The 23,435-nt window shown below is 42.4% G+C and overlaps 2 protein-coding genes across 3 annotated transcripts in view; both read left to right on the plus strand.

Moving 5' to 3' along the window:
- The first annotated feature begins 259 nt into the window (after positions 1-259).
- On the plus strand, positions 260-22,481 carry bmp7b (bone morphogenetic protein 7b). Of its 2 annotated transcripts, XM_061056960.1 has the most exons (8): positions 324-350; positions 524-971; positions 13,752-13,944; positions 15,997-16,145; positions 17,362-17,565; positions 19,440-19,516; positions 20,323-20,433; positions 20,704-22,481. In XM_061056960.1, exons 1-8 carry the CDS (start codon positions 339-341, stop codon positions 20,851-20,853), a joined length of 1,344 nt encoding a protein of 447 aa, XP_060912943.1. In that variant the 5' UTR covers positions 324-338; the 3' UTR covers positions 20,854-22,481. The 2 variants fall into 2 exon arrangements, with proteins under 2 accessions (XP_060912942.1, XP_060912943.1); XM_061056959.1 differs by having other exon boundaries at positions 260-971.
- LOC132989370 (dysbindin-like) overlaps positions 12,173-23,435 on the plus strand; it is a 63,543-nt gene continuing 52,280 nt past the window's right edge. Inside the window, exon 1 of the mRNA XM_061056965.1 lies at positions 12,173-12,183. The gene's annotated coding sequence lies outside the window, so the exon portion shown is untranslated. The remainder of the gene's footprint in view (positions 12,184-23,435) is intronic.

The raw sequence follows: 23,435 nt of genomic DNA on the forward strand, positions 1-23,435 counted from the left end.
CACACAGCAAAGCAATGACGAAATGTACTTTATTGTAAAGTTAAAGAAGCATCAAGATACAAAACTCAGCCTTCTCCAGCTGCTAACAAAAGCCAACTTTGCCCTATCTACATTAGAACAACCACAACATACTCTCTCTCTCTCTCTCTCTCTCTCTCTCTCTCTCTCGCCCTACCTACCTCTCTCTCTCTCTCTCTCTCTCTCTCTCCCTCCCTCCCTCCCTCCTGCTCCTCCCAGCATACAGCGCCTCCTCACAACTTGTTCGAGTCCCTCCCGCTCTGCTCGCAGCCTCCACACAAGCTGCATTACACTTGTAAGTTGTTGGCTACAGGTTGTGGATGAGGACGGAGGTCCGCGCGAACACAACCTTCCCAGAAAAAAAAACTCCACATCATTTTAAGGACTCTGAAGGGAAGTTGATGTTTCGGTTAGGAGCACTTCCCTCAAAATGAGGGTCCGCATTTGACTTTGGTTAACGAAACAAGGCTTGCTGTTGCTAAAAAGTGCAATATCCCTTCACAAGAGTTTCGTCGATCAGATCTTCTGGGCGCAATTACGCACGGCGAGCATCATGGCACCAATGTTGGATAGACGGACTCCAGCTTTGCTCTTGGTTTGGAGCTACTGTGTACTAGCTGATACTGCTTTTACGAACTTTACTTTGGACAACGAGTTCCACTCGAGCTTCATCCACCGTCGTCTGAAGAGCCAGGAGCGCAGAGAGATGCAGCGAGAGATCCTGTCGATCCTGGGGCTGCCGCACCGGCCGCGACCTCACCTCCACGGCAAGCACAACGCTGCGCCGATGTTTATGTTGGACTTGTACAACGCCATGTCCACCGAGGGAGACGAGGACAGATACTCCTATCCGTACAAGCCCATCTTTACCACCCAGGGGCCTCCAATAGCCAGCCTGCAAGACAACAACTTCTTGAACGATGCAGACATGGTCATGAGCTTTGTCAATTTAGGTAAGCTGCCTCTTCTCTCACCACTGGTGACACTAGTGAAAACACTGGTTTACAAGCTACTCTTCACAGCAAAGCCCATAGAGATTTACTGTCAAAATTGAAGTGTAGCATGCACCTTAAGTCAGTCACATTTCAGTGAGGCAAACTTTTATTAATCTGCTTTGTAGTGGGGAAATTAGCTTACCCTCATATAAAGTGATAATGTTGTCACAGAGACACTGGAGATCCCGTGAAAAAGTTTTTTTTCTTTAAATGACTCATTGTTTTCAGACATTATTGTTTATACGTTTCTGGAGCTTTACTCACAAGTGATCCTTTGCACACTCTTACACTGTATATGTTGTTATTCACTAACTTTGCTTTGTTAGAGATTTGGAGAGATTTGACAAGTTTCTTAAAAATGTTGCTCCACATTTGATGCAACTAACTGCTGGTTTTTTTTATTTGAAAGTGATAGGTCTGTTGTGGTGATGTTTTATCATGAGGACTTCAGCATGTGTATCTGTTTGTTTTGAGCCCGTGTTAACATAAAAAACGGTGCAGTTGTCCAGTTCTCACTATGAGTGTCACATTCCTGTGTCCCTCTCTGTTAAACAGCTGTGCAACCAGCTAATGTTCAGGTGCTGCGCTGTGGATGATGAAGGCAGCCAGCAGATAATATGTCAGCCATGTGTTATCTAAAGAATGAGTAAGTCAACAGCAGACTGGGTTCAAAGTACACTGGGTCCTCCCTTCACTCTAATCTGGAGACATCCCTGTACACACTAACGACGATGACCAAAACCTAGTTAGTTCCAGCTGATCGTGATTCAGTATGCTTTTGGTTTTACTTACCTCCAATAGAAAAGTTTTACTGTGCTTGTTGAATGTTGTTTCCGGACTGCTGTGCTTTATCTTATCTGACTGTTTTCTGAATTCAAACAGTCCCGGAATATTTTATTGCCATCAGGGACATTAAGAGGTTGTTGTGCAAATAATCATAACACTTGCAGGCGGTGCATATAGCCGATAAAACCATCATTATAATTCCATTTGTTTAACAAGTTATGCAGTCACAGCAACTTCCCTGCTTATATTCACGTGGTGCGATTTGGGTTTATCAACCTTTGACATCATTTGGCATCGCAGTTGTATAGTGTTTGCAAGACACCACATCATTTGGAGAATTTCTGCAAGAAGTTGGACGTTTACATTGAATCCTGGAAAGATCATTGTCGGAACGACTTGGCAGGAGAGAGGGAGGTGACACTGGCTCCTCCACTGCACTGTGTAATTACTGTGGAAGCTGCTGCATTGTGACTATTTCTGACAGGCTGTGTGACACAGATGGATTTGACCGCAGAGACTTGCAAAGTCGAGGGCCTCGTGAAGTCGAGGGCCAAGGCTGCATGAAGTAGGTTGACAAGAAAGCAGTGAGCTGTAAAGGGGGAAAGAAAGATGACTGATTATAGGGACTCTCTCCATTTTTGCAAGGATGATTTCTAAAGAAGGGACAGCATCTAAACAAAGATGGGTCACATTAGCTGAGAGAACATTGTTTTGTAATGCATTAGGCGGATCATGGAAAAGAAAGTCACACTGCTTTCCTGCAGCCTTGTGGATAATAAAATTACTGATGGCATCTAACCAGGTTGAGTCTTCCTCGCATGGCTCATGTTCAGAGTTTCCATGTTTGTCTTTCAGTTTTATAACAGAGCAACATTTGCATTTGTCTTCTATCTGCCACATGTTGCATGTAGGTTTCTCCCTCAGTCTCATGTTAAACCATTGAATATGTGTCCAGGCAGTGCAATTCAAAACAGAAGATAATGTGCTGCTTCCTTACCCTTCACGTGAGACAGAGTGACAGAGAAACAGAGAACTAAGTGATGGCTAACAAATGGATCGACCATTTCCTCTTCAAATTCCTTCCTTTCCATATTTTGCTCATTGTGGGTTTGTTTTCCTATTTAGGTTGTCTGCAAGCAGTATGAGTGTGGCTTTTATTTCAAAACGGTCCCTGTCAAAACTCTGCATGTCTCCAGAACTACCGTGCCAAGGTACATTAGTCAGACTCTGTCGACTGGTCGCTGCTTCCTGAGAGGCCTGTTTTCCCGGTATGTGCTTAAAGCTTAACGGCATGACAAGAACATATCCGATTCTATTATTTACACCACAAAGCTGTGAATAAATGCACAGTAGACAACATTTGACCAGCTCTTTCTCAGTTTCCTTCCTGATTGCCACTCAGGGGAGCTCACACTCTCTTTTTTTTTGTCAGCCGGTGTGAGTGTAGCAGGCTCGAGTGCAGTCAGCCAGCCAGCGCGGGCGGGTGTCGGCTTTGGGACAGACCCCAGGTCAGGGACGTCCTCTCATTGAGTCACTTTAAAAGCCCAGCTGTGTAAATGGCTTACAGCATACATTCAGAATGTACACGTAACACACGTCACCCAGGCACTGGGTGTGTGCCGGACGTGCCATGATAACACGCCAGCAAGTGAACTCAACAACACTCACATTCCCTGTTTTGAAGGTGGCAAAAAAAACAACCTGTTTTTTTTTTTAATTACCTGCCAACATTGATATAAAAACTCTATCTGGTTGTCCATCTGCAACCACATGCAAAGTAAACTCATACACAGACTGTTGTAATAATTATGTAGTCCCAGCGGTCTCTAGCAGCATTAGCCCTTAGCCACCACAAATTAAAGCATTTCCCCTCCAGCTAACCACAGCTTCCAGGACTTTCAGCCACTTCTTAATCCCTTTCCTCAGCTTAGATTTCATTCAGTTCATGTCAGACATTCACACAGGTTTGATGACACTCAATGCACAAACCCAAACATTCATAATGCCCAAGTGTTAAATGCCAGTCGACACCTTGCAGACCAACAGGAAGCGACTGTGACTTTGCCGTCCGCTATTTTTCACCCTGGATGACTGATACAGTAGCAACACCATCCCCTGTGTTTGTTTGAGTTTATAGTCTGTTACTGTAAAACGTTATCATGAGGTGTGTTAGTCACGGCTTCCTCATTTCCTTTTTTCTCATTCAAGCCTGCTCGGAATAACATAGCCTCAGGTGAATGTGAGGAGAAGAGGAAAACATACATTTGAAGTGAAAGAATAGCACCAGACTCCTCCTTGAAATACTCAAAAGATGCTCAATGGGTTTTTCAAGCCTTTTTTCTTTTTTCCCCAAATTACGGCTGGTCAGGTGTTTGACATTACTCATTTTAGCATTAAGTTTAGGATTATTTACATGTGATTGTGCATACATGTGCCATATATAAATCAGTATCAAAATATAATTTTACTTCTTAGCTCACATGTTGTTCTTTGTAGACGTTCCTAAACGTTTGACTTTTTCTAAACCCTGGTTCACAGGTCCGTGCCTGTGCAACGTTGATGTTGTAAGTCCGCCTCTCTGTCTGCACACGTGGAGCGGACACTGTTGTAAAGTGAAAGCATTTAAAAGGTGCACAAATATACCAAGCCTTTAAAACAAAAGTGCTACGAGTGCTTCTTTAATAGCTCAGAGCTCTGCTGCTGTTAATCTGCACCAGATGTGAAGCATTTCACTAAACACAGTTGAAATGCAGTAAACAAACAAAAATCCTTTCCTCTCTCTCATTTCTTTTTTTTCTTTTTTTTTTTTTTACAACATTTGAATAGTCTGACCCAACTCAAAGCCAAACGGTGAGCAGTTTTTATTGAGTCATATCGAAGTGGTGAGTTGAGGCTGTGATCAGAGGAGGGATTGGCAAAATTGGCACGGTGAGTCAGTGCGCTAGCAGGTAATTATCCTTTGTGTTACTGTGGTGACCTGACAGAGCACCACCTGGCCCCCCACCATTCACAGCCCTCCCCGTGCTCCCACAGGAGCTGCCCGCCACACAGTTGTCTGCCAGCTCTCTCTGCTTTATAGACCGTGTTAATATGAAGGTAATGGAGAGCAGAGAGGGGAAGAAATGTCTAACTGGTCAATTAGTTTGGATTTATAAGACAGTTTGGCTTTTGGACATTATTGTGTCACTGCTCACCGCTGCAGTTGTGTCTACAGTCAGGCTCGAGGCACGCGGAGCTAGTTTTACAGCTGATAGAAGAGAAGCCCAGAGGTCCACATTTGTATTATCTAGGCTCCAGTATCTCTCTTTATTTTTCTTAAAACATACTCATATCTCTTATACCCTCTCCCCCCATCTATCTCTTCATTCCTCCTTGCATTCCTCTACACAGTGGGCTCATGGTGCTAAGGCTAATACAGATGTTTTCCTCCCAAAGCAGCTGTGCAGAGAAACTTTATCCTTCCAGAGTGAAACAAGTCCCCCTCACCTCGAACTCTACCACCATGTCTGGCCCTGTCTGACAATCCGTCCCGCACGCCCCACAATCTGACACCAGATTCCCCTCCCTACCCTCCTTAGACCAACAGTATTGATTATCAGCGCCGGCCTCACACTTTTAATTAGTTTGTTATCATACTGTCCCAGCGGTGCTCTGCAATGTTTAGTCTCCAACCTCCAGCTCTGGCCCTCACCTCTAGAGGTTTAAACCTCCCGTGCTTCAAGACATAAAACATTTCAACACTTTCTCAAGTTCGTCTGTGTGTTTTTCCACTCGGCAGCTCTCTTTTCTCACATACACACACTTCCTCAAGGACCAAAACACAGCTTTCGCTTCCCCTCAACATCATTTCTCATTCCTTTTGGCTCTCTTGAAAACACACACACACACACTGCTACTTTTTTAGTCCGTCATTGAGTTGTTGTACTTTGATAGATGTTTCCTGTCTAAGTCTTTTGGAAGCTGTTACACACACAAGCATCAGAAAACTGAAAGAATTATGTGTTGAAGGTTTGTCAGTCCTCTGTGTTTGCAGCCTGTCCTTGACACTGTTAGTACTTTTCTCTTTCATGTATTTATGTTATCGCTTCTGTTTACTCTCCCAGTGGACTAAAAGAACATGCATGCATGCATTAACCTTTTTCTTTACCTAAACAGGAATGTTCTGGAGCTAATTAGTGTTATTGAGTGCATGTTTTATTGGCTTCTGCCAGACAGGGAGTGAGCAGCAGCAGAGGAATGTAACAGTTGGTACAGATAGTCCTGCTTTACTGTCAGGTAATTTCTCCAAGTGTTCTCCAAATTTTGATGTATTATGTCCAGGTCTGGCTTTAAAATGAATACCAAAGTAGAGACAGAAAAGTCTCCCCTTATAAGCTAAAACCTCAGCTGAATGGATCCAGGATTTTTTTATATGTCTGAGATTCACCTGTTGAACCCTGGAGTCCAGAATGACATCTGGAGGAGCATAGCCGAGCCTCTGTGCTCTTGGCCACGCTCAGGCACTTGCCGGGAGAGATGATGAAACACTCTGCGGGTGGGACTTGACAATGTGGCGAGTGGTCAAAAGGCCCAGATGCACCGAGCAGTGGGAGTTCCAGGTCTGCTCCGGTGATGGACGGACCTCCTTCATTGCCAGGAATGTTGGGTTCATTTTAGTTTTTCTAATAACCTCACTCTCTTGCACACGTCTGTTGATATCTCCGAGTATAGCTGGGATTTCTTTGGTAAACTAAAATAATTTCCCCTGATCTACAATATGCAATATGCGCAAAAATGTTTAGAAAAGCAGGCGGTAAAAACTGCAGTGGCTAAATGATTGTTTTTCATTTGTTTAACCACTTCTCTTTCATCTGGGTAACTTCATACTCTTCTTATCAGTGACTTGGAGCTCATAAGACTCTCCTGCACTTTTACAACGATGGGTACCAAGAGGCGAAGCTGAGAGAGCACATGTGGGCCACAGCACAGCCAGAGATCGTGGGACCAGCAGCTCGGCTACTTCGAAAACAAATAAAGCCACCTTTGCTTGGTACAGCGGCACTAATGGGGTGTAGGAAAGAGGAGAAGAGAAGGAGAGAAAAGGAAATGAGAAAGAAGAGGGCAAATGATGAGAAAGGTGGCCCTGCATTTCTTCCTTTATCCCTCCTTCTTGTGGGAACATAAAGTTGCTCCAGAGCCTTGGTGTTAGGGCAGTCATGTGTTTGTGTATAGTTAAACACTTTTTTTTTTTTTTTTTTTAGAGCCACCTACCCTGCCCAGTCACCAGCTGCACTGTGTGATGTGTGTTAGCTCTCCAAGCGGAAGATTACGTTTGAGGAAGCCAGTAATACTGACCACATTCCTCACCAAACTCCGACAGCCAAATCGAAGCCTATAAAAGCCTGGCAACAACTCCACCAATGTGTTTTTATGATAAGTGATGACAGTTTGTGTCTGTGCGGCATGGACTACGAACTGCATGCGGCAGCGTCATATTTATTTAGGCAAGTGTGCAGCTGTGTTTCTTCCATAGCTCTTTTGTTTATTTGAAATAGCAAGGGGCTGTAATTAAACAAAATAAACAACAAGCTGTAAAAATCAGGCTGCCAATGTGCCCGTCATGTGCGTAAGATGCCAGGAGGAAATTATAAAAGTTTTATGTGTAGACATGTGTGTGTGTCTTTTGGGGCCAATGAGTGTATTGTATGTGAATTTTCCTGAGGTCTATAATAAGAGGCAGCCTGGCTGGTTGAGGAGGGTGTGGCCCCTGCCACCACAAAATTAAAGAACATAAAAGCACCAGGATGAGGGTAAGAGTGAGTAGGGGAAACTGAATGGCTGTGGTTCTATGTCTCTGAGCGGTTTATCCTGCAGTTAAGAGGAAGTGCAGATGGTTACAGTGGTGTTAGCACACAGCTATACCTCACAGTTTGGCACAACTCTGTCCACACTGCTTCATCCCTGTCTCTCAACACGTTCTATCTCTCCGCAGAATAATGGAGGCTCAGGATGCAGGATGTGGTTTCTTTGTTGCCACTATGTTGCCTTTCACTCATGTTCAATCTCCGGACAGATCTCAGAGGGAAGATGATGAAGTTCCCATTTCCGAGATGACTCAATTTGTCCTCCAGGCCCTTTAGTCACTCCAGTGTGTGGGCTCTCCAGGTTACAATGAAGGAGAGGTCGATTCAAGCATAAATACAAATACAACCTATATTTTATATATATCAACCAACAGTTATTTTAAAGAAAATGTTCCCAATGTTCTTATTTTTATGTTGATTTAGTTGAGCTTATTACAAAGAAACACCCAGCCAGGTTGTCTGTAGGAAAATAAATCCTAAAGGGCCAGCACACTGAAAGCTCACTAGTTACTAACATCCTCTATCTCTTTGTGTAATGTCTTCAAAAACCTGCAAGAAGAAAAGATGGCCCAGGAGAGTTAGGATTTCTCTTTAAGTTTGTTTTAATTTTTTCCGGCACAGCCATTGAAATATTATACAATCAAATGTTACATGCCAGTAAGAGAGATTAAGAAGTTTGGTACCTTTGGATGGAGCCAAGCTTTTTTCCACTCTTCATGCTAAGCTAAGCTAGCCACAGATCGCAGAACCACCTTTCTTGTTCAAATATTTGAGAGAAAATGAAAAGTGATTATTCCTGTGATGTTTGACTATTCTGCTTGTAGGATCAAAGGAGAACATTTGAGATTTTTCTCGACTGGATTAAAAAAACGCATGAATTCTGTAGAGAACCGAGGTAGGGGGTCAAAGAAGAGCTTTCACACTCGGAGACATTCCTGTGATTTTTCAGGCTGTTACTCTATAAATCTCTGCTCCGTGATGTCCAGCGAAGCGTGAGGTTGAACCCAGTTCTACAGTTTACGGGTGCAGAGGGCGAGCATGTTTGATGGCCGCAGTGAGAGGGAGACGAGGAGGTCAACAGAGCTGCTGGGTGGATAATCTGTGACCTCTCTATTGCCTTCCATTTAGGAAACCCCGAAAAGTTTGGTTTGACCACAAATCTTAAATGTAAAGACTCTTTTTTTCCCCCCCCTGTGGTTACTGTTTCTACACGCGCAGGCTCAGAGGCATGTTCGTGCGCACACAGTTAATGATCATTAAATCTGAATAAGTTATAGCATGAAATTCTGCTAAACCCTTTCCCAGGGAGCCAGTGCTGTCAGGCCCTGCAGCAGTACAAATACATCATACAGGCATGATGTCATCAATGGCCGCCAGTGGGCAGGATGTTTCCTAACGTGGTAATCACCCTACTGTGGGTAGTCACCCTGTACACGGGAGATCAAACCCTCTCTTTACTCTTTATAGGATAAACATCTTTAGCAATCAGCCCTCTCAGTTTTTCTTCCTGTCGCTCCTTTTCGTTTACGGAAACTATGACTTACTAGTTCCCAGTTGTCTAGTTAAAACATAGTTAAAGTATAGAGCAACAAAAAGAAGGGAAAAAAAAGACCACTATGGTGCCTCAATCCTACAAGTGACTGATGTTTTGTGTTACTGTCCTTTTAGGAGCCCCAAGATTCTCATCATTAAATAATCCCAACCAATTTGTTTGACCTTTTGCTTGGCTAGTTTCTGGCTTTAGGAATCAAAGTTTATGGGCTAAATGGGATAATAGTGGCACAATTATTTCAAAGGAATTGAAGGTGGGAGGGGAGGGGTGGCGGGCTGGGAGCTTAAGCTGTCGGTTTAAAAAAAGTGAGAGTGGTGCAAAAGGTGAAATCCCCCTCCTGCAGAGCATCGGAAGCGTGCGAGGTGTGAGGGCGCCCAACAGACACTTGGGCTAATGCGAGCAGTCAGATTTGTCCGCTGCTGCTCCGGAGCTGGAGGTGTCGGAGAAGTGTCTTAGGTCTACTGGCCCCGGAGGGGAGAGGAGGAGGAGAAGGAGGGGGGAAAGGAGGAGTGGTGCATTAGAGACTTTTTATTTCCTCAGCTTGTCTGTGATTATCCGCCATCAGCCTGTTATTTCCTAATGAAGAAGTAAATCTAAAAAAAGAACTCAACTTAGCCGAGGAACGATGCTGAGGACTATTTACAGAGTATTTACAGAATCAGGATGGTGTATGTGAGATCATTTAATTTATTACAGTACCTATTTTTACCCTGTTTATAATAATCAGGCCAAAAACATGATACGGTGGCCCTGATGTTCAAAACAGAACAACATACAACCACTCAACAAAAACAGCATAAAAATATGTGAAAAGACACAAAATCATTTCAACAAAGAAAGGACATTTCAACAAGTTGTTAATGGCTGGTAGGATTCATTCTTTTGTCCATAATGGGCATTGTTCAGAAGAAAACTTAAATCTGAACACAAGGCAGATAAATATTTTGATTGATTGCCTGCTTTTTAAGAATGAAAACTGTTTGTAAAAGGATTTCAGTTTTACTACATTCAGAGAGTGGTGAACCTCAAATAACTAAGTATGTTCAGGAGGAATATCTGAGGTTTTGGCTGTGAGCGCGCTCAGACTCTCTGCAGTGGAGAACATGATAAATAAGCTGTATTCCCATTGGAGAGGCATAAATCTTAAAAGATGCTAACACAGCTCCGACACGCTAGTTATCCTCTTGGTTGCCGGGTGCACAGCTGGAAGACTTCATTATCTTCATCATACTGATGTCTCTGATGTGTTCTGCTGTGCACGTGTGTGGCCTGCACAGTCCATGATGTGGGAGAACTGTGCATCATCAGCAGCTACTCAGATGCAGAGCAAATTATAAAAGCAGTTTACTGTGTGTGTGTGGCTGTGTATGTGTGTTTGTTTTTGTGTGTGTGTTCGTCGCAGCATCTTTAATTACGGATTACAGAAACCCATAATGATTGTGTTACTGTGCTGTGACGCACAAGACTGTTCGTTTCACAGGAAATACTTTGTGATCATTGTCTGTGTGCATTTGAATGTGTACATGTGTGCACTCTGAATCAAGGGGCTCGTATAGCATGAAAGGGCGTGTTCACCACGTTTGTGGTGTCTGTGTGTGTGTGTGTGTGTGTGCGTGCGCGCGTGTGTGTGTGTGTGTGTGTGTGTGTGTGTATATATATATGTGTATGTGTGTGTGTGTTCATGTGCCTGCGACACAGGTGGGGTGATGGCTACTCACTTCCTGCCACGGGAAGTCATAAATGCACCGCTTGGCTTTGACTGTGCCTCTTCCCCTCATCTAATGACTGCCATACTGCTGTAATAACCAAAGAGAAAGTTTAAAACACCAAAGCATAATCGTACCAGAAGCTAATTGGGAATATTGTACGCTGCTCTTAGTTTCTCAAAACCTGAATAGAAGAAACTCATGAGTGGACATTGAAAGCGCTGCGAGAGTGGGAGTTACACAGCAGCATCCAGCTGTTCTCCCAGACAAAGATAAAGAGGTTGTGCAGTGAAGGGGTGGGCGGTTGCTCTAAGAACAGATCTGGCGTTCTCCCCAGAGGGGGTGCACCTGCAGGAGGAGGGAGGGGCTTCCCTGGTGTGGTGGAGGAATAAGCAGACCCCGGAGCACAGAGGTTTAAAGGAGAAATGACAAAGTGAGAAGGTGCAGGGTTCACTGGATGGAGAATAACTTCTTTTTTCTTTACTAAATTAGATCAAAGGGTGTTTTAGAAAAGAAGTGTGCCCTGGATGATGCTTCTAAGTGGGGGAAAGCATCCCAAAGGTATTACTGGTGCACATGTTACAGCAGCCCATGCAGATTGGTGGGTGATGTCTGGATACAAACTCATAACCATGGAGACAGACTGTCCTCAATATTTGATTTAAGGAAGAAATGAAGATTTTCGTAGTCCGGTCAAAGCTTTTAAAAATTTTACATTTTACATCCATTTCATTTAGTAAAGCTTATTAAACTAAGCAATCTGAGAGGGGGGAAATATGAGCAAAATACTCAAAACTTAAGGGGTCAGCCAAAAGTTTGGGGACCTCTGTAGTGATATCATGTGCAAAACACAGTGTGAGGTTCTAGTCGTGATCCATGCTGATGACTCCCTGAGCTTTTGACTATTTCAGCAGTGACTTGAAAGCTGGGGGCTTGATAACAGCCTGAGGAGATGGAGTACTTAACATTACATGATTGGTATAAGGCTGGTAGATTTTAAGAGGTGATGAATAAATAAAAAGATGTCAGCAGAGGTGATGTTGATTTCTATTAAATGTTATTAGGGCCCACTGTGAAGTCCACACGACCTGTAACTCTGACAAGTCGTGAAGAGTTATTAGATTCACGGCTTGCTTTACCTTTGCTCTGGCCAGTCATCTCATCTCAGTAGTGCCTTTGTATAATGCCATTCATGGAGCAGAGTTTAATAAAAGGTTAATGAAAAGGGCGTAGAGAAAGTCCAATAGAAAGACTGCATTAGGTGGGAGAGGACAAAGAGGCAGGTGTGCTGTGAAAGACATTACAGGCACCAGCTGGTCAGAGAAACATGCACTCAGTTACATTACATCACTGCACACTTAATTGACTGACAGCTGGCATAGAACAAGAACACTGTCCTCAAAAAATCCTCTACTTAGTGTTAATAAGTGTGTGTGTGTGTGTGTGTGTGTGTCTGTGTCTGTATTTGTCTGTTAATGTGTGCTTGCCACCAGAGTCCATCTCAGCCCTGTTTGTGATGTGAGAACGTAAATGAGTATTTCCCTGATCCGTTTGATTTCCATTTATTGCTTTGACAGACAACATTTCAACATTTATTGGAAATCAAAGCTTGGATGTTACACTTATGATTAGCTTTATCACAACTCATTCTGTGAGAAAAACCCTACTTCTCTAATAGTATGATTTATGACCAAGTGGTAACCTCCAGTGTTGAAAAATGAATCTGATGCAGAAGTGCAAAATCCTGCAGTTCGTCGAGTGTCCAGCGTGTTTTTACAGCGGAACTTAGCATGTTGGGGGGGTGATTTTTTTTTTTATAACTCATCCGTTTTGATTTTATGAAGGATAAGCGTTATTCTCAATAAGTCGCATAGCTGACATGATTGACAGGTGAGCTCGATGTAACGGTTTGTCAAGAAGCTTAAAAACCGCCCTCAGCTCCAGCTCTTAGCCTGTCATTAGGTAGACTGAAGGTTAAGTTGAGACAGCATTTCCAGCATGTGATTGTTTTTGTGTGCCTTCATGTATCTATTTGTGGCATGCATGGATGCATATACATGTGGGGGGTCTGTCTGACAGTTGATGAAGAGGAAGGTGGAGGAAGAGCCAGGAGATGATGAGAGACAAGGCGCTGACCCCTGGGACATCCTGCTGGCACATGAGAGGAGCAGGGTCAGCAGGGCCAGGTCTTGGTGTTGGTGGTGGTGGTGGGGGTTCAGGGCTGGGGATGTAGTGACGAGAGTGAGGAGGTTACACCAAACATTAAGCCCCAACTCATGAGAACCAGATGAAGGGCAGACAGAACGGCTCTCTGGGGGTCTGAGAGGAAAAGAGCGAGAAGAAAGGGACTCATAAAGCTGTCAGAGTCCGCCTGCATCTCTCTATCATTGACTCCACTTGCGCCAGATGCATCGCTGCTAGTGCGAGTCCTAAATGTTTCAATCTTAAGCCAACACGTGTACAGCATATCTAGAGATATTTTGTTCTGTTTCTGGCACCAACCCAGAGTCCAACAAGCCACGTCAGCTCCTTGCTAACAACTGGAAATGATGGACTGTGGAGGAAGGAAAAAATCTGAGTGGAATCTGGGTTGAAATTGAATTTCTTGTTCTCTCTGGTGTGATTCTTCTAATGCAACTTAATACCACACATTCAAACTTTTTGGTTTCATATGAAGCTCCCTGTGACTTCCTGCTCATACCTTTGGTATTCCTGTAGGTAAAGGGGGGGGGGGGGGGGAGGGGGGTGAAAGAGCTCACGAGAAGAAGCTACAATCTATGCTTGCATAAAATCTATCTGATGATACATTTTAGTTTATATCTGTGTTTTTTTTTTCTTTCTTCTTTTGCAGTGGAGCATGATAAAGAATTCCTACCAGTGCGGCGGCATCACCGAGAGTTCAGATTCGACCTGTCACGGATCCCAGAAGGAGAGGCGGTCACTGCGGCTGAGTTTCGTATTTATAAAGACTTCATCCACGAACGTTTTGAGAATGAGACCTTCCGCGTCAGCGTCTACCAGGTGTTAGAGGAACACACTGATCGGTACGTACAGGTCTTTTGTTCAGCGTTTGTGCAACAAATCACATATTTCCAACCAACAATTTTGAATTTGGTCATGTTGCTGAGCGATTATTATTATAAGGATGAATGATTAAGAGTCTATTACCATTGAATTAGGTGACAACTTTAGCCATGTTAGCTGTGTGTCTTTAGGGACGGCAATGTCAGAGGAAATATAAGTCTTGGACTTTTTTCCTAACTATTTGATGGATTGCTATGATATTGTGTACATTGTTCCCCATTATGAACCCTAATGACTTTGGTGATCCTCTACTTTTTCTTATGACCTTTCCTCTTTTGAAAACAATTCTTTGAAAAGTAGAATGGATTTCCATTGAATTTGAAATGTCTCAAGTGTTCATCCAACTAATGATATAAAGGGTTTTGACACGATACAATACAGGATACATAGCCCACAATACTGATACAGCATTTTGTTAGCGATAACTATGTATTGCAAGACAGTCATGTAATAATACATCACGATATCTGATTAAGTGAAGAATACAAATGCCCCTATAAAGGTAACACGCTTAATGTATTTATTCACTGCCATTCATGTTTAAATGTCTTCACTGCTGTGCAAGATTTTCCTCCTATCTTGTCTTTTATCCCACTGTCATCTTCTTCTTGGGACAATTAACTTCTGTCCAAGTTATCCTTATTCATGTCACAAGTGCCACGGTGAGTCATGAAGTGGTGGTGCAGTGAGTCAAAGTGGCAGGGGAATCTTTAAAAAGCCTTTCCTAATTAAAATGTGAGAATTGGCACAAACAATAGGATAATTACATCACACACAGAGTCAGGACAACGATGTATTGCAGTATTGTTATTTGGTTCCACCCCTAGCTGTCATCAGGTCTAAAATGTTTACTTTTACTATGCAGCAAAACGCCTCCAAAACGAATGTAACAGTTTGACTGTGGTTTCTGGTCTGTGCCAGTTAGCAAAAGTTAGCATGCTAACAGCCTCATGCTAACTAAAACTACGAGCATGGGAGATACAGTATGTTAGCTTTGTTACTGTGAGCATGTTAGCATACTGATGTTATTTTAAGTTCAGTTTTAATATGTTTTTGGTTAACTTTTTACTCATGTTCCTAACGTTGTGACATTATCTGGTATCCTATATTTTCTCATGACTTTGTTTTACTCGAAAGGCAGGGCCTATTGTTCATTTAAAAATCTACAACTTTTTTTAATAAGTATGAATTTGGATTTTTCATCTGGAAGCTTCTGTAATCAGAGCAGGTCTTAGCACCACCCTCTCTATGTGGCTAATCTGAGTAGTCCAGCAGTGTGTGTAACTCAGGAATGGTCCATGTCCTGCTCCCCTTGACCCCTCCTAAAGGTTTCTGTTGTCCAGAGGGAACAACACATTCATTTATTCCTTTGCCCGAAACGGGCCTGGGTACATGAATGAACCAGAGCTGTGTGACACACTATCTGCCTGGCCAGGAAACAGGTCGGGAAACATAAAGAAGAAGGGGTTTTTAGTGTCCGACGGTAAAAAAAAAAAAAAATACAGAGTTCAGTGCTAACTTGAAAATGGACTATTTGACTCGCTTCTTTTCACACAGTCTTTTTCCCTTTTTTCAGCTGTGTTTCCCTTTCTTTCTCTCTCTCTCCCTCTTTCCCCCTCTCTCTCTTTGGCTATCTCGCTCTCCCACCAAATTCCAGCTCGTGATGGACTGTGTTTTGTGTGTGAAAGGACTGGTCGTTTATAAAGCCATTATTGTCAATTAAGAAAATTAAGTGTTCCCCTGGGCCTCACCATCTGGAGCCCTCGCTCCCTCCCTCCCTCACTCCCTCACTGTCTCCTTTTTTCTCCATCTCTCTCTTTGTTTCGCTCAGTCACACTTCTCTGACTCCCTTTCTTCACCCTCATTACTTTGCTTTTCACTTTGTTCTCTTGGCTTATACTCTGTGACATGGTTTCAAACTCTCTTTTGGAATTGGACACATCATCCCTGTTGACTGGTGTTCATTTCTCACTGTGCGCCTGATCTTTCACTGTCTCCTCCGTCCTCTCCAGGGAGTCCGACCTGTTTCTGCTGGACTCTCGAGTGATCTGGGCAGCAGAGGAGGGCTGGCTGGTGTTTGACGTGACCGCCACCAGTAACCACTGGGTCCTGAATCCTGGCAGGAACCTGGGTCTTCAGCTGGCCCTGGAGAGCACAAATGGTGAGAACCAATCAGATCAGCCTACTCCTCAGTTTGTAAGACGTGTTGTTTCCTGTGTCGGGTGTTTGCATGATTATAAACAACTGAATTAAGAAAAACATCAGAAAAGACCAGCTGAAGAAACACAAAGTTGGAACTTGTAAAAATGACGTGCCATCGTGGCTGAAAGTCATCATCGTTGTAACAGAGAGATTAAGTCCCAAACGCCATCCTTGAAGTCATAAAAACAAAAAAAAGATCTCATAACAGATCAAAGTTTACAATGTGTGTCTCTGTCATGTAGGATTAAATTGAATGGTATAACATCTAACACACATGAATGACTGCATTATATTATAACAAGCAGAAGCTCACATTATTGCTGTTCTCTTTAACGACAACAATCAGTTACTTTTTGTGTGTAAACATCAGAGATAAATCAAACCCTGTTCGTCATCATTCATCACCAGTCATCCGTCCATGTCTTTATCTGTCATACCCTCATCATCATTAGAAGGCATGCAGAACATACACTACTTGTCATCACAAGGATGTTAGTAAAAAAAAACCTTATCAACAAACAGTGAGAACACCATGAATATGTTTGAGAGTATTCTCTCTCAGGGAACGGCAGGACATTACATGTTTGGTTAGGAAAACAGACGTTGTATTGCTTTTATGTTGTGTGAAGGGAGTGCTGGAGAAGCAGTATCATAGAGCGTGTGTTTGTGTGTTGGATCGGGTATGAAGGGTTACGGGTGAGCATGTACAGGCAGGCGCCTGGGACGTCCTGTCGCCAGCAGCAACCAGAAGCCTAGATTTACCACCAGACAGTGATCAGACACACATTCTTCAGAGTGAGAACTAGATAGACACTGCTGGAGTGCACACGCAGACTCATGCAAAAACACAATCACTCCCACACATCCATACACACAAACATAAGTAGGGAGGCTTTGATGTTCAAAGCGAAGTTTGTTCACTGCATTTTAGAAAGGATAAGGAAAAGAGACAGGAATTCATGCAGGAAAGCCGTATTTGGAAACTAAATGCAGTGTTTTTGAAAAGAGAAAAGTGGTTTGAGTGCGAAAAGAGAGGACACACACATGCAAATAAACTGAAAACACAGGCACATATGTGTTTGATTGAGGTTTCCTCCTTCAAAAACATCATCCCGTGTGAATGAAATCTTGATTTCTGTGATGCCAACACCTGTTTTCTCTGCTTCCCCCTGCAGGAGAGAGTATCAATCCTCGTGTGGCAGGGCTGATAGGTCGCAGCGGGCCTCAGAATAAACAACCGTTCATGGTGGCCTTTTTCAAAGCCACTGAACTGCACCTGCGAAGCATACGCTCAGCACCAGGGGGGGGCAAACAGCGAAACCCCAACCGCTCCAAGGGTGCAAAGAGCCAGGAGGCACTCAGAGTGGCCAATGTTGCAGGTACACATATACACTCAGTGGTGATTTATGCCTTTTTTTTTTTAACTAACGCTTTGTTTTCTGTGAGTGTTGTTGACCCTGTGAGAAGTCCAAAGGCAGTTACAGGGATGATGTCATAGGCCATCGAAGTATTTTCGTGAAAACATTTACAGAATGTCATCACAAACATGCAAACACTTAAAAGAATTACAAACTGTCGTTGTAACGCAACCTGAACTATATTGTCTTGAATAATATTGTCTTACCCTACATCTCTTTTGAAAACGTATCAACATACCTTAAAAACTCTATATTTTGCCCAGCCCTAATTTAAAGTACAGTAAAGTCATTTAAAAACACATATTAAAAATTCTTCTTGAGGACTTTAAAAAGAAGAGCTCTCTGGCTTATGGCTGACACTGTCGGACCAGATGTTGTGTCCCTTCTGTCGTGAAGTCAGAGTGTTCACTGGATGTCACAGCAGGAGCTGCCTGTTTACAGATTCTTCAAACATACACTAACATATAAATGACATTCGATAGACACATCTCATAAATATTTAAAGCAGAGTTTTCTTACTTTTAGCTTTCAATGGGCCAAAGACCTCAGCAATTCCAATTTCCAATTGCTTTCACCCAAAATGGGGGTGGCACCACATAAGAAAGAGCAAAGTACCCAGAAGGGTTTCTCTCATCAACTGAATCATGCAGCACGCTATTTTAGCTGTAAACTGTAGCTAACCCCACGGTTTTACAGCCTCAAATATCCAATTCTGTGGCACTATGTGGAAGCGGTATCTGAATATGTATTAGCTGTTGTCTGACAGTTGCTTGATTCTTGCCTTATGTGTTTTTTTTTGCTTGAAATGAGGCTCAGATTTCACTCCCCCTTTAAGTTTCATTTGCTGTCATCTAATAATAAATTACCAGGAATCCTACATTTATACACCTTCCCACCTTCTCTGCAGCATTTTGGCAGTACATTAGAGTTTCAGCCTCCGACCCTTAGCTTGAACTCAGAGGATGATAGCTGCCATTTGAACCTGGTCCATATGAATGAATGAATGTGATTCTTAAAGACAACAAAAACATTTCGATGCAAACTCAGAGCCTTTGTTTTAGAGGTGTTGGAGGGCTGTGTTTATGCGAAGTGCTGAAACATTAGACTGTAATGCCTGAGCTTCAAGTATCCCTCTGCTGTCTATGTTTATTTACACAAGCATTACAGAGCAGTCGGGGCCAAGTTCCCTGCATGGAGGTAAGGCAGCGCAGGCTTTTATTGTAGAACACATCTGCAGTGTGCTGTGGGGCAACCGGGGCCACAACACATGGTCCAAATGGGCCTGTTTGGAACGCTGGATAGCAGCGGTCTTTAACTGGATGATGAGAACCAGTCGCTCATGATCATTTACAATGTGAACTGCTCTAAGAAAGTAATGTACCACAGAGCCCCAGAGGTCACCAGAAGAACAGAGAGAAGAAGATATGATTAGATAGAAAACAGACCATTCTTTTTCAACACACGGGTGGGGTAAGGGGGGGGGGGGGGGGGGTGAAGTGAGGGAAGAGAAAAGGAATGAGAATAAATAAGACTATGAAAAAAGAGGGCGAGCCTACCCTGTGTGCACATCTGTTTCATCCAATGGAAACTTAAGGCCTAGCAGAGTGACCTCTAGGCAGGGTGGCCCATTCATTTGGAACAATTACCTAACTGCTGCTTTAGATCAGGTGCTTTCCTTCAGCCATTGTTCAAGTGTTTCGTATGACGGAACTGGCTCTCTGTTTACATCTGTTCTTTATCATTTCTGCTTAATTGAGGTCTGACTTCAGAAAACAGTTACTCTTGAGTAGCAGAACGGGATAATGTGTAAGTGTAATTCTTCTCCGTCTTTCCAGAGAACAGCAGCACTGATCAGAAGCAGGCGTGTAAGAAGCATGAGCTCTACGTCAGTTTCAGAGACTTGGGGTGGCAGGTATGGAAAGCCTTCCTCTCACAGGCTGCTTGGCCAAACAGAAGCCTAACTCAGACACACCTTGTTGATGGTCTTATCCTAGAATCCTGATACATGACACACTACAATCAGCACACATAACACTGGAGCCTGAGGGATGTCATTTCCAAACAGGAATAAGTCCACTAGACCTCACCGCACTGACACAAATCTGTCTGAACTATGTCCTCTTACTGTTCAGTTTCAAACACCACATTCACTTTCTGTCATTTTTATCTGTGAAAACAGGCTCAGAGCTGTTTTGTTCCTTTGCCTTCAGTGCTACTAACAGGCTGGTCTATTCCTGTGCTTGTACTGTTTAGCAATATGAATCCATAAGGGACATTTTTAGACAATTCTTACACCTGTGTTTCTGTGAAAATGTTGTATTGTGCTTATTAAAATACAACTTTTCCCACATCTCAGATGTGAATATTTTTCTTGTTTTCTTCATTTTACAATAGCTGATTTAATTTATTTTAATTAAGCTATTTAAATGTTTGAACTTGGCCTCAGTAATATTAATGGGAATGTTCACTGATTTCTGACATTTATTGAGATTATATGATGAATCAATTAGTCATGAAAATGTTATGAATGCTAATTGATCAATGAATGTGCCAATAAATCATTATACATTATTATTATTATTATTATTATTATTTTTAAATTGTCATCAAAGCAATCCAACCATCATCCTTTTTTCCTGTATCTCTTTTTGAATCACTCTTTACCATGTGACCAAATCTCCATCCTAAATCTGTGTCCGTGTCCCGCCCCGCTGTCAGGACTGGATCATTGCTCCAGAGGGATACGCAGCGTACTATTGCGAGGGAGAGTGTGCCTTCCCACTGAACTCCTACATGAACGCCACAAACCATGCCATTGTGCAGACGCTTGTGAGTAACCATGAAAGCAGGGAACAAAAACCCCAGCAGTCATGTTAACAGTCTAATCATCTCATCAACTGTCAGGACAATGAGGCTGCTGTTGGAAATACTGTATTTAGTTGCAGATTGTATTTTAGAGTAAAATGTCTCAGAGCTCTGGCATAGGGCAAAGAGTTTTCTGCTGCTGTGAAGGACCCTGTGTGATTGGTCCTTTTAAAACATTGTATCTATATCTATGCATTTCATAATGTACTTTTTATTCCCTCCTTCTTTTCGCAGGTTCATTTTATTAATCCGGACACTGTTCCTAAGCCCTGCTGCGCCCCAACACAGCTACACGCCATCTCCGTGCTCTACTTTGATGACAGCTCCAACGTCATCCTCAAGAAATACCGCAACATGGTGGTCAGAGCCTGTGGCTGCCACTAGACTGTCAGCGTCTTCACACACAGACACACGGAGAGGCCAACACACACACACAGAGCAGAGAGAGGGCTCTCGCTTGCTCTCAGGCAACCTTTTGACACATTGAATTGGATTGTTCATGCACATGTATTTTATGTACAGTCGGAGGGTAGACTCTCAATTCATTGTCAAAGTTGTCCTGAAGTAAGCACAATGTTGGGGACCTCACTACCAATGCGCACACATGCACAGACAATCTCCCACACACACACTTAAGTTTGTACAGCGGCGTATTAGGGCCTTTGTCAGAAACAAATAAACTCATTACTGAGCCATCTGGAGGGGGGTCATATTCCTAAGGAGAAAAAAAATCTGACATTTAATTTTACAGTTAAAAAGTCAGAAATGTAAATACATTATCTGATAATAAAGTCACATATAAATGAGGAAAGCCACAAAGACATGGACAAAAGAAGAGTTTGACAGATAACAACTTCTATGGTTGACTCAAACTGGAAACTAAAAGTTAACCTTTACTGAGCAGCAAAAAGCTAAAAAATAAAAAAAAATAGCAAGCCAACACTTGTCTCATTGGTGGTCTTATAAACAGTATAATAATTGAACTCTGGGCCCAGGTTGCCTTACTATAGTGCTTGCCAGGGTTATTCAGCCTAGATGCTTTGGTCATGTGGAAGTGAGCGTGGTTTCTTTTGAAGTGTTCAGCCCCCACAGACGCCGCGAGCAAACAGGAAAGGCTACCTGACGGACGAGTATTTCTTCACTGCTGTCTTGATCCAAATGCAAAGTGTAATTTGATTAGGTTGCAATCTGGCTATTCATTTTTTTTTTGTCTGGTAAAATCACCACTTTATCTCAGAGAATATTTCAAAATAATAGTGTTCTCAAATTTTCTGCTGTGATTTTTAATATTCAGCCCCACCGAGCTCCTTAATGTTTATTTGAACCCACAATGGCCATAATATAGTGCAGGTACGTTTGTGCTTTCTACTGTGTATAAGTCATTAAAAGCAGTGATTGTACTGTATATTCAAAGTCAACAATCTTTTGTTTATTTCATAATTGTCATTGTAGTTGTTTTTTTTGTAGATTTGATCATATATATATATATGACTGAGACCTGGATGGATGTTCTGAATTGTTTTTGATGTAAAATACTGTGTATATAATTTTTTCAAACAAAGCAAGAAGTGTATTTATTACCTGGATTGTCACGTGGGTTTGTGTTTCTCCTGTATGTTATGCTGCCTGTTTTCTTAACATGAAAAAAATTCCTGGTTTAAACTCTTTAAATCTCACTGTCTCAAGTGTACGCCGCACACACTGATGGTGGGAGGCAATTTATGACAACCTGGACCAGTGGATATGTCTCCATATTTCATCAGTCAAAACTGTTACGTATTCCTGTCATACGCTTTCACAGCAACAAGCAGCTGAAGTGTCAGAGAGGGAAATTCTTGTTCTGTGTGCTTGACATTTTCAGGTTTATATTCCTCTGCTGTAATACAATCTGTCATATTTAAAAGGTCTATTTATTGGGAGCTGGCTCAGATGTTCTAAAGTGTGCTCCAATGTCTCAACCATGTTTGACTGCTGAACTGGTACAACAATAAACTGGGAGAAAAGCAACACAAGCACCTCGAGGTGTGTGTTTAATCTGGATGAATAGCAGAAAGACATCTTTGAGGTTGGAGGAGGACACATGCTGCACTTTCTAACACACTCCAGCACAAATGTTTGCTTGGATTGAAGCTCCATCCTTTACCTGCTGACCCCAGATCTGAAGGAGTGTTTCTGTGTCATGAAGCAATTTGAGAAGCATTCAGGCTTTCTCAGGCTTATGGTAGTTTGTGTGTATGTGGTCTACGCCTGTGAGGTGGAGGGTTTTTTTCTCGCTGAGGGTGGGCAGATGTTTTCACATGCAATCTAAAGTGAAGCACATTTGAAATCATGTGTGGTTGTTCGCTATATAATCGAAAGGACTTGCATGGGATTGACGTTGATGTCTTTTAGAACGGCACAGCACACACGAACCAAAGGGGGTTGTGATAAAAAACACTGTTTCTGGTGTGTTTGCTTCTCTAAGAAGCCACTGTCAGTTTGTTTTGTTGACATTTGAGAATTTATTTTAGCTCAGTACAATCCAGCAGCTTTGTGTTATAGTCCATTTTCTGTCGTAAGTTGTTCAATGATTAATGTGATAATTTACAAGTAAGATAACTTGTATTTTTTCACTTATTATTCATTTAGTGGAGCAGGAAAATATTGCAAAAATAGAAATTACAATCTGAAAATACTGCAAAAATAGAAATTACAATCCCATATTACAATTAAAATATTCAATCTGCTGAGTGGAATAAACAACTCTATGCCTTTTTCATTAACACAAAGTTAAATTTGTGTTGAGACTGCTATTCTGGAATTATCAGGAACTTATTTTTTGCTAGGCTGTCATTTCTGGTGGTACTTTTGCATCTGGTACCTTTGTGCAGTGAGTTCATATCGACCACCTTCACACTGTTATGCAGCGGTTTTTTTTCTTAGTTTGCAGTAGCAGTGATTAAATGTCTTTAAATGAAGTCTCACAA

Source organism: Labrus mixtus, chromosome 15 (genome assembly GCF_963584025.1).
Source record: "Labrus mixtus chromosome 15, fLabMix1.1, whole genome shotgun sequence".
Lineage (NCBI taxonomy): Eukaryota > Metazoa > Chordata > Actinopteri > Labriformes > Labridae > Labrus > Labrus mixtus.